This window comes from Grus americana, unplaced genomic scaffold (assembly GCF_028858705.1).
Source record: "Grus americana isolate bGruAme1 unplaced genomic scaffold, bGruAme1.mat H_1, whole genome shotgun sequence".
Classification (NCBI taxonomy): domain Eukaryota; kingdom Metazoa; phylum Chordata; class Aves; order Gruiformes; family Gruidae; genus Grus; species Grus americana.
Window position 1 is genome coordinate 63,514 of NW_026561327.1, and position 15,679 is coordinate 79,192.

Consider the following 15,679-nt stretch of genomic DNA (forward strand, 5'->3'; position numbering starts at 1 on the left):
GGAAGAGCGATGCACCCAGCCCTGCGGTCGCACCCGGCCACCTCTCACTGCCCAGCCAGCCCCCTGCATCCCTGCGTCCTGCACCCTGCATCCCGCACCCCCATATCCTGCATCCCTGTATCCTGCATCCCTGTATCCTGCATCGCCGTATCCTGCATACCTGCACCCTGTATCCCTGTATCCTGCATCCCTGTACCCCCATATCCTGCATCCCTGTATCCTGCATCCTGCATCCCTGCATCCCTGTATCCTGCATCCCCGTATCCTGCATCGCCGTATCCTGCATACCTGCACCCTGTATCCCCGTATCCTGCATCCCTGTACCCCCATATCCTGCATCCCTGTATCCTGCATCCCTGCATCCTGCACCCTGCATCCCCGTATCCTGCATCCCTGTATCCCCATATCCTGCATCCCTGTATCCTGCACCCTGCATCCTGCACCCTGCATCCCTGTATCCTGCATCCCCATATCCTGCATCCCTGCATCCCTGCACCCTGCATCCCCGTATCCTGCATCCCCGTATCCTGCATCCCTGTATCCCCATATCCTGCATCCCCATATCCTGCATCCCTGCATCCTGCACCCTGCATCCCTGTATCCTGCATTCCCGTATCCTGCATCCCTGCATCCTGCACCCTGCATCCCTGTATCCTGCATTCCCGTATCCTGCACCCTGCATCCCCATATCCTGCATCCCTGCATCCCTGTATCCTGCATCCCTGTATCCTGCACCCCTCATCCCCGTATCCTGCACCCTTCATCCCCGTATCCTGCATCCCCATATCCTGCATCCCTGCATCCCTGCACCCTGCATCCCCGTATCCTGCATCCCTGTATCCTGCATCCCTGTATCCTGCATCCCACACCCCCGCATCCCACAGCCCCGCATCCCCCATCTCTGTATCTGGTGCCCCTCACCCCTGCACCCTGCATCCCTGGGGACGTGGTCCAGGCAGAGGTCCAAGGACGTTCCCAGCGGGGACGGCTGCGAGGGGAAGCTCGAGCGGTTTTTAAGGCAAGGACCAAGGCCGTGGACAGTGGCAGCCAGCAGTCGTGCGTGGCATCAGCCACGTGCTGTGGGGCTGCCACGGGGGTCGGGGAGGGGTTCCCGGGACTGCCCTGCTCCGAGGAGGAATTCCCAGGACTGCCCTGCTCCGAGGAGGAATTCCCGGGACTGCCCTGCTCCGAGGAGGAATTCCCGGGACTGCCGTGCTCTGAGGAGCTGCCTGCTCTGCCTGCGCAGAGCGTAAATAGCAGGCAGCTCCTGACCTCTGGCTTTAAAATGCCCACCGTGCCTCACGCTGCGGGGCACCGCTCCCTGCAGCACACCCGCAGACATGTCCTTGTGCGTGCACACGCACACATGTGCTTGCACGCGCACCTCTGTGCACGCACATGCAAGCTCCTCACAACAGCAGCTGTTACAGAGCAGCACCGGGTGGCCGTGGGTGTAGGGTGGGTTTGGCTGTGGATGTAGGGTGGGTTTGGCCGTGGGTGTAGGGTGGGTTTGGCCGTGGGTGTAGGGTGGGTTTGGCCGTGGGTGTAGGGTGGGCTTGGCCGTGGGTGTAGGGTGGGTTTGGCCGTGGGTGTAGGGTGGGCTTGGCTGTGGGTGTAGGGTGGGTTTGGCCGTGGGTGTAGGGTGGGCTTGGCCGTGGGTGTAGGGTGGGTTTGGCTGTGGGTGTAGCACAGGGTGGCCATGGGTGTAGGGTGGGCTTGGCCGTGGGTGTAGGGTGGGTTTGGCTGTGGGTGTAGGGTGGGCTTGGCTGTGGGTGTAGCACAGGGTGGCCGTGGGTGTAGGGTGGGTTTGGCCGTGGGTGTAGGGTGGGTTTGGCCGTGGGTGTAGGGTGGGCTTGGCCGTGGGTGTAGCACAGGGTGGCCGTGGGTGTAGGGTGGGCTTGGCCGTGGGTGTAGGGTGGGTTTGGCCGTGGGTGTAGGGTGGGCTTGGCCGTGGGTGTAGGGTGGGCTTGGCTGTGGGTGTAGCACAGGGTGGCCGTGGGTGTAGGGTGGGCTTGGCTGTGGGTGTAGGGTGGGCTTGGCCGTGGGTGTAGGGTGGGCTTGGCTGTGGGTGTAGCACAGGGTGGCCGTGGGTGTAGGGTGGGCTTGGCTGTGGGTGTAGGGTGGGTTTGGCCATGGGTGTAGGGTGGGTTTGGCCATGGGTGTAGCACAGGGTGGCCGTGGGTGTAGGGTGGGCTTGGCCGTGGGTGTAGGGTGGGGTTGGCCGTGGGTGTAGGGTGGGCTTGGCTGTGGGTGTAGCACAGGGTGGCCGTGGGCGCAGCAAGCACGGGGCTGTGCGATGCATCGCTGAGCAGGACCTGGCAGGCAGACGCTGCACCCAGCACCCCGCACGGCCCCACACAGCCCCGGCCGGTTGCCCCCGCAGTCCCCAGGGCAGCGCCCGTCTCGCTGACCCCCCCAGCCCCAGTGACCCGCAGTGGCAGTGCAGCACGGATCCCAACCCACCGCCTGCCCCTCCTGCCCCCCAGCACCCCCCTGCTGCTCCCCATCTCCCTGCGAAGGAACAAGCCCCCCGCTCCGGCCCTGGCTGGCACCCTGCAGGGTGCCACGGGACGGTGGGTGCAGGCAGGGGAACTGCAAACGCTCGCCCACCCTGGGAGCTGCCTCCCATCCCGGCGTGCCCACGTCCCGGCGCTGGCACGGTGTCACGACGGCACGGGCAGGGCTGGGCGCAGCAGGACCGTCGGACCAGGGTGCCACTGCCGTGTCCCCAAAAGCAGCTTGGCAGCTCGCTGCCCTCTCCATGGCATCACCCAGCGGCTCGTGAGCACCCAGCGGGTGGATCCGGGGCCGTCCTGCTGCGCCCACGGGCTCGCCAGCTCCCACTGCACCCACGGGCTCACCAGCTCCCCCTGCACCCACGGGCTCACCAGCTCCCACTGCACCCATGGGCTCACCAGCTCCCGCTGCACCCATGGGCTCGCCAGCTCCCGCTGCACCCATGGGCTCGCCAGCTCCCACTGCACCCATGGGCTCACCAGCGCCCGCTGCACCCACGGGCTCGCCAGCGCCTGCTGCACCCATGGGCTCGCCAGCTCCCCCTGCACCCATGGGCTCACCAGCTCCCACTGCACCCATGGGCTCACCAGCTCCCACTGCACCCACGGGCTCACCAGCTCCCCCTGCACCCACGGGCTCACCAGCTCCCCCTGCACCCATGGGCTCACCAGCTCCCCCTGCACCCACGGGCTCACCAGCTCCCCCTGCACCCATGGGCTCACCAGCGCCCGCTGCACCCACGGGCTCGCCAGCGCCTGCTGCACCCACAGGCTCACCAGCTCCCGCTGCACCCACGGGCTCGCCAGCTCCCCCTGCACCCATGGGCTCACCAGCTCCCACTGCACCCATGGGCTCACCAGCTCCCACTGCACCCATGGGCTCACCAGCTCCCGCTGCACCCATGGGCTCGCCAGCTCCCGCTGCACCCATGGGCTCGCCAGCTCCCACTGCACCCATGGGCTCACCAGCGCCCGCTGCACCCACGGGCTCGCCAGCTCCCCCTGCACCCATGGGCTCACCAGCTCCCACTGCACCCACGGGCTCACCAGCTCCCCCTGCACCCACGGGCTCGCCAGCTCCCCCTGCACCCACGGGCTCACCAGCTCCCACTGCACCCATGGGCTCACCAGCTCCCCCTGCACCCATGGGCTCACCAGCGCCCGCTGCACCCACGGGCTCGCCAGCGCCTGCTGCACCCACAGGCTCACCAGCTCCCACTGCACCCATGGGCTCGCCAGCTCCCCCTGCACCCATGGGCTCACCAGCTCCCACTGCACCCATGGGCTCACCAGCTCCCGCTGCACCCACGGGCTCGCCAGCTCCCGCTGCACCCATGGGTTCACCAGCTCCCACTGCACCCACGGGCTCGCCAGCGCCTGCTGCACCCATGGGCTCACCAGCTCCCGCTGCACCCACGGGCTCACCAGCTCCCGCTGCACCCACGGGCTCGCCAGCTCCCCCTGCACCCATGGGCTCACCAGCTCCCACTGCACCCACGGGCTCACCAGCTCCCGCTGCACCCATGGGCTCACCAGCTCCCGCTGCACCCACGGGCTCACCAGCTCCCACTGCACCCATGGGCTCGCCAGCTCCCCCTGCACCCACGGGCTCACCAGCTCCCCCTGCACCCATGGGCTCACCAGCTCCCACTGCACCCATGGGCTCACCAGCTCCCCCTGCACCCATGGGCTCACCAGCTCCCGCTGCACCCACGGGCTCACCAGCGCCTGCTGCACCCACGGGCTCACCAGCTCCCACTGCACCCATGGGCTCGCCAGCTCCCCCTGCACCCACGGGCTCACCAGCTCCCACTGCACCCATGGGCTCACCAGCTCCCCCTGCACCCACGGGTTCACCAGCTCCCCCTGCACCCACGGGCTCACCAGCTCCCCCTGCACCCACGGGTTCACCAGCTCCCCCTGCACCCACGGGTTCACCAGCTCCCGCTGCACCCATGGGCTCACCAGCTCCCCCTGCACCCACGGGCTCACCAGCTCCCGCTGCACCCACGGGCTCACGAGCTCCCGCTGCACCCACGGGCTCACCAGCTCCCGCTGCACCCATGGGCTCACCAGCTCCCGCTGCACCCATGGGTTCACCAGCTCCCCCTGCACCCACGGGCTCACCAGCTCCCCCTGCACCCACGGGCTCACCAGCTCCCGCTGCACCCATGGGCTCACCAGCTCCCGCTGCACCCATGGGTTCACCAGCTCCCCCTGCACCCACGGGCTCACCAGCTCCCCCTGCACCCACGGGCTCACCAGCTCCCGCTGCACCCATGGGCTCACCAGCTCCCCCTGCACCCATGGGCTCGCCAGCTCCCGCTGTCCCCCACCCCAGCCACCCACCCCGCGTGGCCAGCAGAGACCTGGACACCCCCACGCTGTCTCCCCAAGACCTTTAATATCATCGAGAGGCAGCAGCAAGAAGCGGGGCAGCTCCTGCCGCCCCCCCCACCCTGTCCCCCCCCCCTCCAGCAGAGGCTGGAGCCGGGGGGGGACAGAGGCCGGACGCACCCCCTCCCCAGTTTGGGGGGGTGCAGAGGCTCTCGACGCCCTGCCCAGCATGGAGGGGACCCCGGGGATGGGGCACCCCCTCCCCCGGAGTGATGGGAGCACCGTGATGCCGGCACCCAGAGCCGGGCGTGCATCCCACGGGAAGGGCTGCTCCCGTCTGCCTTGTCATTTTTAAGGAGAAAAACTTAAAACCAGAGGGACAAGGGGGGAAAGCGAGAGCCCCCGGCCGCAGCCCCCATCCCGCGGCTGGGCTCTGCCTCTCCGCCCGGAGCTCGGAGCAGAAGCCGAAAGCAGCCGGGGCGCGGGGCGCGGGGTCGGGTGGGCTGCCTGGCCGTGGCTCCCGAGACCGGCTGCGCCGGCGGGTGGGTGGCCTCGCTGCCTTTGCCCCTCCTGGCTGCCCGTGGGTCACCGTGCGGGGAGGAGAGAGGGCCCGGCGGGGGCTCCGGAGCCGGCGGGACCCTCGGCGGGTGCTGGGGTGCGGGGCTGGCGCGGCTCCCCCAGGGCGGCCCCGCTTGCGGATGAACCTGCGGCACAAGCGGAGAGCGGAGGGTTGGGGAAGGGGATGGGACACGCAGGGGGGACATGCGTGGGGGGACACTGCCGTGCACGCATGCGTGTGCCCGCGTCCCCGAGCCGGGGTGGCAGTGGGACAGCCGGAGCATCGGCTCCCACCTCCCGCTGCCTGCGCTGCCTGCGCTGCCCGCACGCTGGGCCCGGGCAGTGGGTGCAGGCAGGGAGGGACACTCACCCTGCGTGTCAGGCCTCCAGCTCAGACGTTGCGCAGGAGCTGGGGACAGAGCAGACGCGTCCCCGTTAGTCCTCAGCCTCCTCCGCGGTGCCCCGGCACGGCCTCCGAGCAGCCGCTACGGGGGACTGCGGTGGCAGCCACCCCATCCCACCCCGGAGCACCCAGCACGGCGCTGGCGAGGGACACCCCCAGTACTACCCCCTGGGAGCCGCGGGGTCCTGGCCCCTCACCCCAGATCCCCCCAGCCGCTGCTCCACGGCCCGTGGGGTGCAGAGACCCCCTGCCAGCTTGCAGGGGGGGCCGAGCCCGGACCGGAGGAGCGGGCACGGAGCGGGCAGGGACGGCCGTGCCTCGCACGCCGGCACACGCACACCGCGAAGCACAGCCCCCCGAGGAGCTTCCCCGCTGCCCCCCCGTTATAAACCTGAGCCTGGGCGGGGGTCCTGGGCCAGGGCTCCCCCACAGACCCGGTTCCGGGGGACGGGACGAGGCGGGGGGCACCGCGGCAGTGATGCTGCTGCTCCCCGCCCTCGGGGCACCCTTGGGGTGATCACCGTTGGGTGATGCACAACCGATGCCGGCGGTGGGACCCCCCCCAGCCCCGGCACAGCCGCGTCCTCAGGTTTATAACAGCAACGAGAGCCCGAGGGATCGGCTCGGGCGCGGTGGAACCGGAGCAGCTCCGTCCTACCACCGGCCGGCGGCACCGGCGGGCCCCGTGGCTGAGCAAGGCTCCGACACCCATGGCCAACACCGGCACGGGGGGGATGCCAGGCGTGCAACAGCCCCCGGGGCAGGACGGCTGTTGCACAGACAGACAGAGCAAGACAACGGGGGTGGGGGGGGGGGGGCTGATTTGTGACCAGGAGGGTGTTTCAGAGAAAACCCCCGCTGTGGGTAAAATCAGGAGCCTGGCAGCATCCCCCTCTTCCCGCATCACACGCTTCGGGACACCCCTGCACCCAGGGGACCACCCCCCAGCCCCGATGCCAGGCAGGGCACCCAAGGGATCACCCCTCCCCCCCCTCCCCCAGCTCTCTCTGGGGTGACCAGAGCCTGATGCTGGGGGGGGACCCCCCACACCCCAGATTTAGGGAGCAGGACCCCCCCCTCCCAGCGTGTGATGCAGGGGAGATGCGGCCTCGCGCAGAGGGACCCCCGCGGCGCCCCGGTCTCACTCACGGTTAGCGGGTCAGTAGCAACAGCAGCCACCCTGGTCCTCATCTCGCTCTCATTGCCCCGCAGCGGGATGAGGGAGATGTTACCCAACCTGGAGTCCTGCTGCGACCGCGACGCCCGCACCTTGGAGGTCTCCGAGGGCCACAGGGACCCGCCGTTCTGGGGACAGAGGGGACGGGGGCTGGAGGGGGGGGCTGGACACCGGCTTTTCGGTTCTGGGCCACCCGGGGACCTCTCCTCCGCGTCGGGATGCCGGTATTTAGGGATGCGCGGATGCTCCAGAGGGTCTGTGCCAGCCCGGCACCCCTCCGCGCTGCCGCCCCGCAGCCCCGTGCCCGCTCCCTACCTGCACATGGAGGAAGGTGGCGAACCACTCCCGCAGATCGGCCTGGGTGTCGCAGCAAAGGTACCTGCGGGGACGCGGCGTCAGCGGCCGGAGGGGATGGCGGGGCGCAGCGGGGAGGGATGTGCCGCGCGCCTCTGCCCGCACCCGCCTGCTCCGGGACCCCGGGCCGCTGCTTCGCACGAGGTCTGGCAGACCTCAGGGGACGGAAGGGGACGAGGGTGACAGCCACAGACCCCCGGGGTACCCCGAGCACCCAGCCAGGCTCTGCCCGCAGAAAGCCCCATCACGTCTGTCTGTCCTGGGGGTGAGCTTAGCGTCCCCATGTCCTCCCCTCCCTTACCATTGCTGCTTCTCGTGCTTCTCGTTCTCGTAGAAGACCGTAAAGCCCCAGCTGGAAGGGGAGAGGGGAAAACATGCAGGCCCCCCCCCAGGCTGCCCGGCCCCGGCTCCAGCACTCCAGGTGTCAAAGTGCCTCAGCAAACCCCTGTCCCTGCAACCCCCCGTCCCTGCAACCCCCCGTCCCTGTAACCCCCCCGTCCCTGGAAACCTCTGTCCCTGCAACCCCCCGTCCCTGCAACCCCCCGTCCCTGTAACCCCCTGTCCCTGTAACCCCCCCGTCCCTGCAACCCCCCGTCCCTGCAACCCCCCGTCCCTGTAACCCCCCGTCCCTGTAACCCCCCGTCCCAGGCACCCCCCCGTCCCTGCAACCCCCCCGTCCCTGTAACCCCCTGTCCCTGTAACCCCCTGTCCCTGTAACTCCCCCGTCCCTGCAACCCCCCGTCCCTGCAACCCCCTGTCCCTGTAACCCCCTGTCCCTGTAACCCCCCCGTCCCTGCAACCCCCCTGTCCCTGTAACCCCCTGTCCCTGTAACCCCCTGTCCCTGTAACCCCCCCGTCCCTGCAACCCCCCTGTCCCTGTAACCCCCCCGTCCCTGTAACCCCCCGTCCCTGTAACCCCCTGTCCCTGCAACCCCCCGTCCCTGCAACCCCCCCGTCCCTGCAACCCCCCGTCCCTGTAACCCCCTGTCCCTGTAACCCCCCCGTCCCTGCAACCCCCCGTCCCTGTAACCCCCCCCGTCCCTGTAACCCCCTGTCCCTGTAACCCCCCCGTCCCTGCAACCCCCCGTCCCTGTAACCCCCCGTCCCTGTAACCCCCCGTCCCTGCAACCCCCCCCGTCCCTGGAAACCTCTGTCCCTGCAAACCCCCCCATCCCTGCAACTCCCCCCGTCCCTGCAACCCCCCGTCCCTGGAAACACCCGTCCCTGTAACCCCCTGTCCCTGTAACCCCCCGTCCCTGTAACCCCCCCGTCCCTGTAACCCCCCGTCCCTGTAACCCCCTGTCCCTGTAACCCCCTGTCCCTGTAACCCCCCGTCCCTGCAACCCCCCCGTCCCTGTAACCCCCCCGTCCCTGTAACCCCCTGTCCCTGTAACCCCCCCGTCCCTGTAACCCCCCCGTCCCTGTAACCCCCCGTCCCTGCAACCCCCCCGTCCCTGCAACCCCCCCGTCCCTGCAACCCCCCGTCCCTGGAAACCCCCAGTCCCTGTAACCCCCCAGTCCCTGTAACCCCCCGTCCCTGTAACCCCCCGTCCCTGCAACCCCCCTGTCCCTGTAACCCCCCCGTCCCTGTAACCCCCCCGTCCCTGTAACCCCCCGTCCCTGCAACCCCCCTGTCCCTGTAACCCCCCCGTCCCTGTAACCCCCCCGTCCCTGCAACCCCCCGTCCCTGCAACCCCCCCGTCCCTCACACCCGTGTGCACACACATGCCCATGCTCCCACCTATGCATTGCATGCACACGCCCACATGCACACTCACAAACACGCACATACTCATATACACACACACGCGTGCACACGCAGGCTGACATGCACGCACACACCCACATGCACACACTCACCCGCATGCACATACACACGCACACACGTACGCAACTCACTGGCATGCATGCACACACCCACGTGTGCCCGTGCACTCATATGCACACACACTGACATCCACACCCACATGCACATGCACATAAATATATGCACTTGCACACGTGCACACACAGCTACACAACTTGCTGACATGCACACACCCATATGCACACTCACATGCATGCTCATATGCACATATGTGCACACACACATTGACATGCACGCACACGCCCACATGCACACAAACATATGCACACGCGCACACACACATACACAAATTGCTGACATGCACACATATGCCCATGCACACACACGGACATACGCTGATATGCACGCATGCACCCACGTGCACACACTCACACGCATGCACATACACATATGCACATGCACACACATGTACACAACTAGCTGACATGCACGCACTCACGTACATGCACACACACACGTGCATGCAGACATGCACGCACACACCCATATGCACACACTCACATGCAGACACCCACATGCACGCACCCACACACATATATGCACATGCACGCGTGTGCACACAGACTCTGACACGCACCTCCCCACACACACGCGTGCACACCCAGAGGCAAACCCGCATGCACACACACACACACACACACACACACACACACACGTCCGGTCCCCGTGCACACCCGTCCTGCGGGGCTGCTCTGACATCTGCTGGCAGGAGCCATGGCCAGCACGAGACGTGTCCCAGCAGCCAGAACTGTCCCCGGCCCTGTCCTCGTTCCTGTCCCCATCCCCATCCCCGTCCCCATCCTGGTCCCTGGCCCCGTCCCTGGCCCTGTCCTTGGCCCCAGCCCCAGCCCTGTCCCCATCCCCATCCCATCCCATCCCCATCCCATCCCCATCCCATCCCATCCCCATCCCCATCCCATCCCCATCCCATCCCATCCCCATCCCCATCCCATCCCATCCCCATCCCATCCCCATCCCCATCCCATCCCCATCCCCATCCCATCCCCATCCCATCCCCATCCCCATCCCATCCCCATCCCATCCCATCCCCATCCCCATCCCCATCCCCATCCCATCCCCATCCCATCCCATCCCCATCCCCATCCCCATCCCCATCCCCATCCCCATCCCATCCCATCCCATCCCATCCCCATCCCATCCCATCCCCATCCCATCCCATCCCCATCCCCATCCCATCCCATCCCATCCCCATCCCATCCCCATCCCATCCCATCCCCATCCCCATCCCCATCCCCATCCCCATCCCCATCCCATCCCCATCCCCATCCCCATCCCCATCCCATCCCATCCCCATCCCATCCCATCCCCATCCCATCCCATCCCATCCCATCCCCATCCCATCCCCATCCCATCCCATCCCCATCCCATCCCCATCCCATCCCCATCCCATCCCATCCCCATCCCATCCCATCCCATCCCCATCCCATCCCATCCCCATCCCATCCCCATCCCATCCCCATCCCCATCCCATCCCCATCCCATCCCATCCCATCCCCATCCCATCCCCATCCCCATCCCATCCCATCCCCATCCCATCCCCATCCCATCCCCATCCCCATCCCATCCCCATCCCATCCCATCCCATCCCCATCCCATCCCCATCCCCATCCCATCCCATCCCCATCCCATCCCCATCCCATCCCCATCCCATCCCCATCCCATCCCATCCCATCCCATCCCCATCCCATCCCCATCCCATCCCATCCCATCCCCATCCCATCCCCATCCCATCCCATCCCATCCCAGCAGGACACCACGTTGCCACTCACCACGTCGGGGGCCGAAGCTTCTTCTTAATGCCCAGGTAGACCTTCAGGTTCCTGACGGGCCACTCCTTCTCCGGCTTGTGGCTCTGGGGGAAAAGGGGCCCGGCCCTGGGTTGGGGGCTGCAGGGCCACCGCCAGCCCCCTTGTCACCCATCCCCACCCACGCTGATGCCAAGGATGGGTTTTGTCCCCTCGGCGGGCAGGGAGGAGACGCCGTGGGGACGCGGTGATGGGGAAGGGGCTCGGCCCAGGTCTCAGCTTGCCACAGAGCGGGTGCCCATCGCCCGTGACTGAGGGAGGGGACACGGGTGGCCTGTCCCCGCGGCGGGGTCCCCCACAGATGGTGCCGGTTGCCTTCAGAGCTGGGACCAGCGCTGCCGCGTCGCGACGGGGTCCGGAGAGCCCGGCACTGGGTGCTCCCCATGGGGACGCGCACGTCACATCCCTCCTCAGCATTGCGGCCATGGCCCCAGCCCCGCTCTGCCACCGGCTCTCTGCCCTCACCACACCCCAACCATCCCACCGGCACGGCACGGCACGGCACGGCACGGCACGGCACGGCACGGCAGGCGGGCACCTCCCCGCGATGGATGAAGATGGGTGCCCCAACTCCTCCCTGGGTCCCGCTTGGGCTGTGCGGGGCTCCCCCCCCCCCCCCCAGCCTCGGAGCATCCTTTGGGGTGCTGGCTGTGAGCTGCCCCCCCCCGCCCCCAGCAGCCTCCCAAGAGGAGGGCCGGGGGAAAGCGGGGCGTCCCCGTGGCCCGCACCGCGGCAGCCAGCCGGCCCAGGCGTCGCCCATCGCCGGCATGCCGTTCCAAAAGGCACCGCGGCTCCCCCCGTGCCCCCCCCCAGCCGGTGCCATCCGCACCTCGCCGAGCCGCGCAAGCGGGTGCCACGACGGGGGACCCCCCCCCCCATACAGCTGCCCGCCCGCGTACGCGTGCAAGCGGCGTGACTTACAAGAGCCCGATCCAATTCCCGCGGGATGGGGAGCCAGCTCAGCCCATCCCCCCCCCCCCCGCAGCACCGCCCCTTCCCCGTCTCCAGCTGCCTGGAGCGAGGGGCAGCGACACCCCCAAATCGGAGGACCCCGATAAGAGGGGTGCAAGCTGGCGCACCCCCGGCGCCGGGGGCTAACGGGGAGGGACGGCAGCACCGGGGGCAGCTCCGGCACAGGCAGCACCCCATGGCACCCGGGGGCGCAGGGCGACGGGCGGACGCGTGTTGCGGGATTGGATTTGGGAGTGACCCCGGGCAGCCTTGTAAGGGCAGAGGCACCGGAGCCCCCGTGTGCCCCGCCGAGCCCCCCGGGCTCCTCTACTCACGTTCTCCAAGGGGGGGGTCCGCTGCTTCAGGCTCTGTTCAACAGAGGACGGGGGGGTTAAAGCAGACGTGGGGGACGAGCCGCAGCGGGAGGAGAGGGGGTCACCTCCCCGCAGAGCCTTCGCTGCCCACGGGCAGGGCACGGGGGATGGCGGCAGCCACGGGCCGGGGCGCGGGGTCGGACCGGGGAGCCGGGGCGGGGGGAGCAGGGACCGGTGAGCGGGGGGCGGATGTCCCAGCACAGCTGGGACGCCAGTGTCCCCCTCCTGAGTCCTTGCACTGACTTGGAGCCGGCTCTGGACCTGCTCCGGGAAAGCTCCGGGTCTGGGAGAGCGACGGCACTGCTGGGGTCAGCCCCGTCGCTGCCTGCAATGCCTGCGTGATACCAGCCCCGTCGCTGCCTGCAATGCCAGCCCCGTCGCTGCCTGCAATGCCTGCGTGATACCAGCCCCATCGCTGCCTGCAATCCCAGCCCCATCGCTGCCTGCAATGCCTGCGTGATACCAGCCCCATCGCTGCCTGCAATCCCAGCCCCATCGCTGCCTGCAGTGCCAGCCCCATCGCTGCCTGCAATCCCAGCCCCATCGCTGCCTGCAATCCTAGCCCCGTCGCTGCCTGCAATGCCAGCCCCATCGCTGCCTGCGATGCCTGCATGATACCAGCCCCATCGCTGCCTGCGATGCCCGTGCGGTGCCAGCCCACGTGGGTCCTCAGGGACACCCGGCGCAGGGTGACAACGCAGCACAGCTGGGAAGGAAAGTGAAGGCAGGGGAAGGGAGCAGTGCCGTGCAGGCAGCCAGCAGGCAGGGCTCACCCGCACTTCCTTGTAGAGGCGCAGGCAGCTGTGGTTGAGGATGAAGTAGCGGTCGTGGAAGCCGGTGCTCAGGCCGAGCCCCAGCAGGTTCCTCTCCTCCCGAAACTTCATCATGCCGTGCTTGCAGTCACCCACTCTGCTGGCTGGGGGCACACGCCTGAGCGGCTCCGGCCCCCCAGGGGGGTCAGGCCCCCCAGGAAGGGCGCGGGGCGCAGCCAGACCCGGTCCCGCAGCGCAATAGCAAGGGCAACCCCCTCTCGCCCCCCCCCCCGCCCCTGAAGCCCACCGGCTGCTGCACAGTCCCCCCGGTGCTGCCCCCCTGCCTGCTGCCTGCTGCCTGCTGCCTGCTCCCAGCCCAGGCAGGGCAGGCAGGACCATCTCCCCCCCTGCGCTGGGCACAGCATCCGGCCACGACCCCGTATCGGGGGGCTCCCAGTCCCGTGCTAACTGGGCTGGTGCCCATGCCGCTTGCACGGCCAGGCAGGATGCGGCCCTGGGATTGTTGGTCCCTTGGGGATTTTCTGCAGGGCTGCTGGCAGCAGCACAGGGAGCATCCTGCCCACCCAGCACTGGCAGGGACCTGGCGCTGGCCCCATCCCCAGTCCCATTCCCATTCCCTTCCCTGTCCCCATCCCACTCCATCCCATCCCCTTCCCCATTCTATACCATGCCCATCCCCATCCCACCACACTCCATGCCAACTATTCTGTCCCATCCCCATCCCCATCCCATCCCCATCCCATCCCATCCCATCCCCATCCCATCCCATCCCCATCCCATCCCCATCCCATCCCATCCCCATCCCCATCCCATCCCCATCCCCATCCCATCCCAATCCCCATCCCATCCCATCCCATCCCCATCCCCATCCCCATCCCATCCCATCCCATCCCCATCCCCATCCCCATCCCATCCCATCCCATCCCCATCCCCATCCCATCCCATCCCCATCCCATCCCATCCCATCCCCATCCCATCCCATCCCATCCCCATCCCATCCCCATCCCATCCCCATCCCATCCCATCCCCATCCCCATCCCATCCCATCCCATCCCCATCCCATCCCATCCCATCCCATCCCCATCCCATCCCCATCCCATCCCCATCCCATCCCATCCCCATCCCCATCCCATCCCATCCCCATCCCATCCCATCCCATCCCATCCCATCCCCATCCCATCCCATCCCCATCCCCATCCCCATCCCCATCCCCATCCCATCCCCATCCCATCCCATCCCCATCCCATCCCATCCCATCCCCATCCCATCCCCATCCCCATCCCCATCCCCATCCCCATCCCCATCCCCATCCCATCCCCATCCCATCCCATCCCATCCCCATCCCCATCCCCATCCCCATCCCCATCCCATCCCCATCCCATCCCATCCCCATCCCATCCCCATCCCATCCCATCCCATCCCATCCCATCCCATCCCATCCCATCCCCATCCCATCCCATCCCCATCCCATCCCCATCCCATCCCCATCCCATCCCCATCCCATCCCATCCCCATCCCATCCCCATCCCATCCCCATCCCATCCCCATCCCATCCCCATCCCATCCCATCCCCATCCCATCCCCATCCCATCCCCATCCCATCCCATCCCCATCCCATCCCCATCCCATCCCATCCCCGTCCCCTCCCTCCCCCAGGCCCCTGCCCCCCCAGCTCCTCACCGAGGTAGATGAGCATGTTCTCCATGGACATCTGCTTCTTCACCACCAGGTAGCTCTCCGTCCCCAGGCAGTGCAAAATGGGCAGGACTTTTTCCGAGTAGTGCAAGGGCCGTTCTGGCAGGCAGAGGGACAGGCAGGGATCAGGCAGCATCCTGGGGGGTGGCACCCCCAAGGGCCGGGGGTCACACGTGTGTCCCCAGTCCTGCCTGTCCCCGAGCAGAGCTCCCACGCAGCGCCATCGCCTTTTAATTGGATTCATTTCACGGTGCTGCCGCTTTCTAATTGTCCCCTGGGGAGGGGACCTCTGGGCCACGCTACGTGAGCGGCGGGGCCGCGCGGGGCCGGGAAGGTGGCTCGGGAAGCATTGCCGACAGACATCGCGATAGCCGAGCGAGCGCGTCTGGATGCCGCGGACTGCTGCAGGCAGCACGCAACCTGCAGGCGTGCCCGCGGAACGTGCACGGGGGTATCTCAAACGCGGGTGTTTCCACGCGAGTCGAGGGTTTCACAAAAGCTCATGGGTGAAGATTCAATTTTAGGTTCATTTCAGCCGCCGCACAGCCTGAGGGGCCTTTTTATTTCTGTTTTCTGGGTGCTGCTCTGCTAAGCAGCGGCAGGGAAGCAGCACCCACCCCTTGCGGAGGGGAGCCTGAGCGTGATGGCTCGGCGCTGGCAAGGACCGAAACGTCTCAGCAGAGGCTTGCAGTGATGCCCAGAGCGCTGCCGGGCTCAGCGCCCTGCCAGTCCCCCTGCCAGGCACGCTCGAGAGCCGGGGTCTCATCCTGCTCACACCAAGCTCTCGCCCGCTGCTGCCTACGGACACCCCAGAGCTGCTCCCTTTGGTGGCCAGAGAGCCTGGACAC

The 15,679-nt window shown here is 67.8% G+C and overlaps 1 protein-coding gene across 12 annotated transcripts in view; it reads right to left on the reverse strand.

Moving 5' to 3' along the window:
• Positions 1 to 4,956: 4,956 nt before the first annotated feature.
• The window catches only part of LOC129200227 (arf-GAP with Rho-GAP domain, ANK repeat and PH domain-containing protein 1-like), a 49,912-nt gene continuing 39,189 nt past the window's right edge, over positions 4,957 to 15,679 (reverse strand). For 8 of the 12 annotated variants that reach the window (XM_054811557.1, XM_054811547.1, XM_054811556.1 and 5 more), the window contains 9 exons: positions 14,817 to 14,930; positions 13,137 to 13,279; positions 12,325 to 12,357; positions 11,003 to 11,085; positions 7,647 to 7,697; positions 7,307 to 7,370; positions 6,964 to 7,119; positions 5,782 to 5,820; positions 4,957 to 5,557 (listed from right to left, as the gene is read on the reverse strand). In XM_054811557.1, the coding sequence (XP_054667532.1) occupies positions 5,803 to 5,820; positions 6,964 to 7,119; positions 7,307 to 7,370; positions 7,647 to 7,697; positions 11,003 to 11,085; positions 12,325 to 12,357; positions 13,137 to 13,279; positions 14,817 to 14,930 (662 nt within the window). In that variant the 3' untranslated portion in view covers positions 4,957 to 5,557; positions 5,782 to 5,802. Of the gene's footprint in view, positions 5,558 to 5,781; positions 5,821 to 6,963; positions 7,120 to 7,306; positions 7,371 to 7,646; positions 7,698 to 11,002; positions 11,086 to 12,324; positions 12,358 to 13,136; positions 13,294 to 14,816; positions 14,931 to 15,679 lie in introns of those variants that run through there. The other 4 variants (XM_054811550.1, XM_054811549.1, XR_008574829.1 and 1 more) reach the window with 4 other exon arrangements.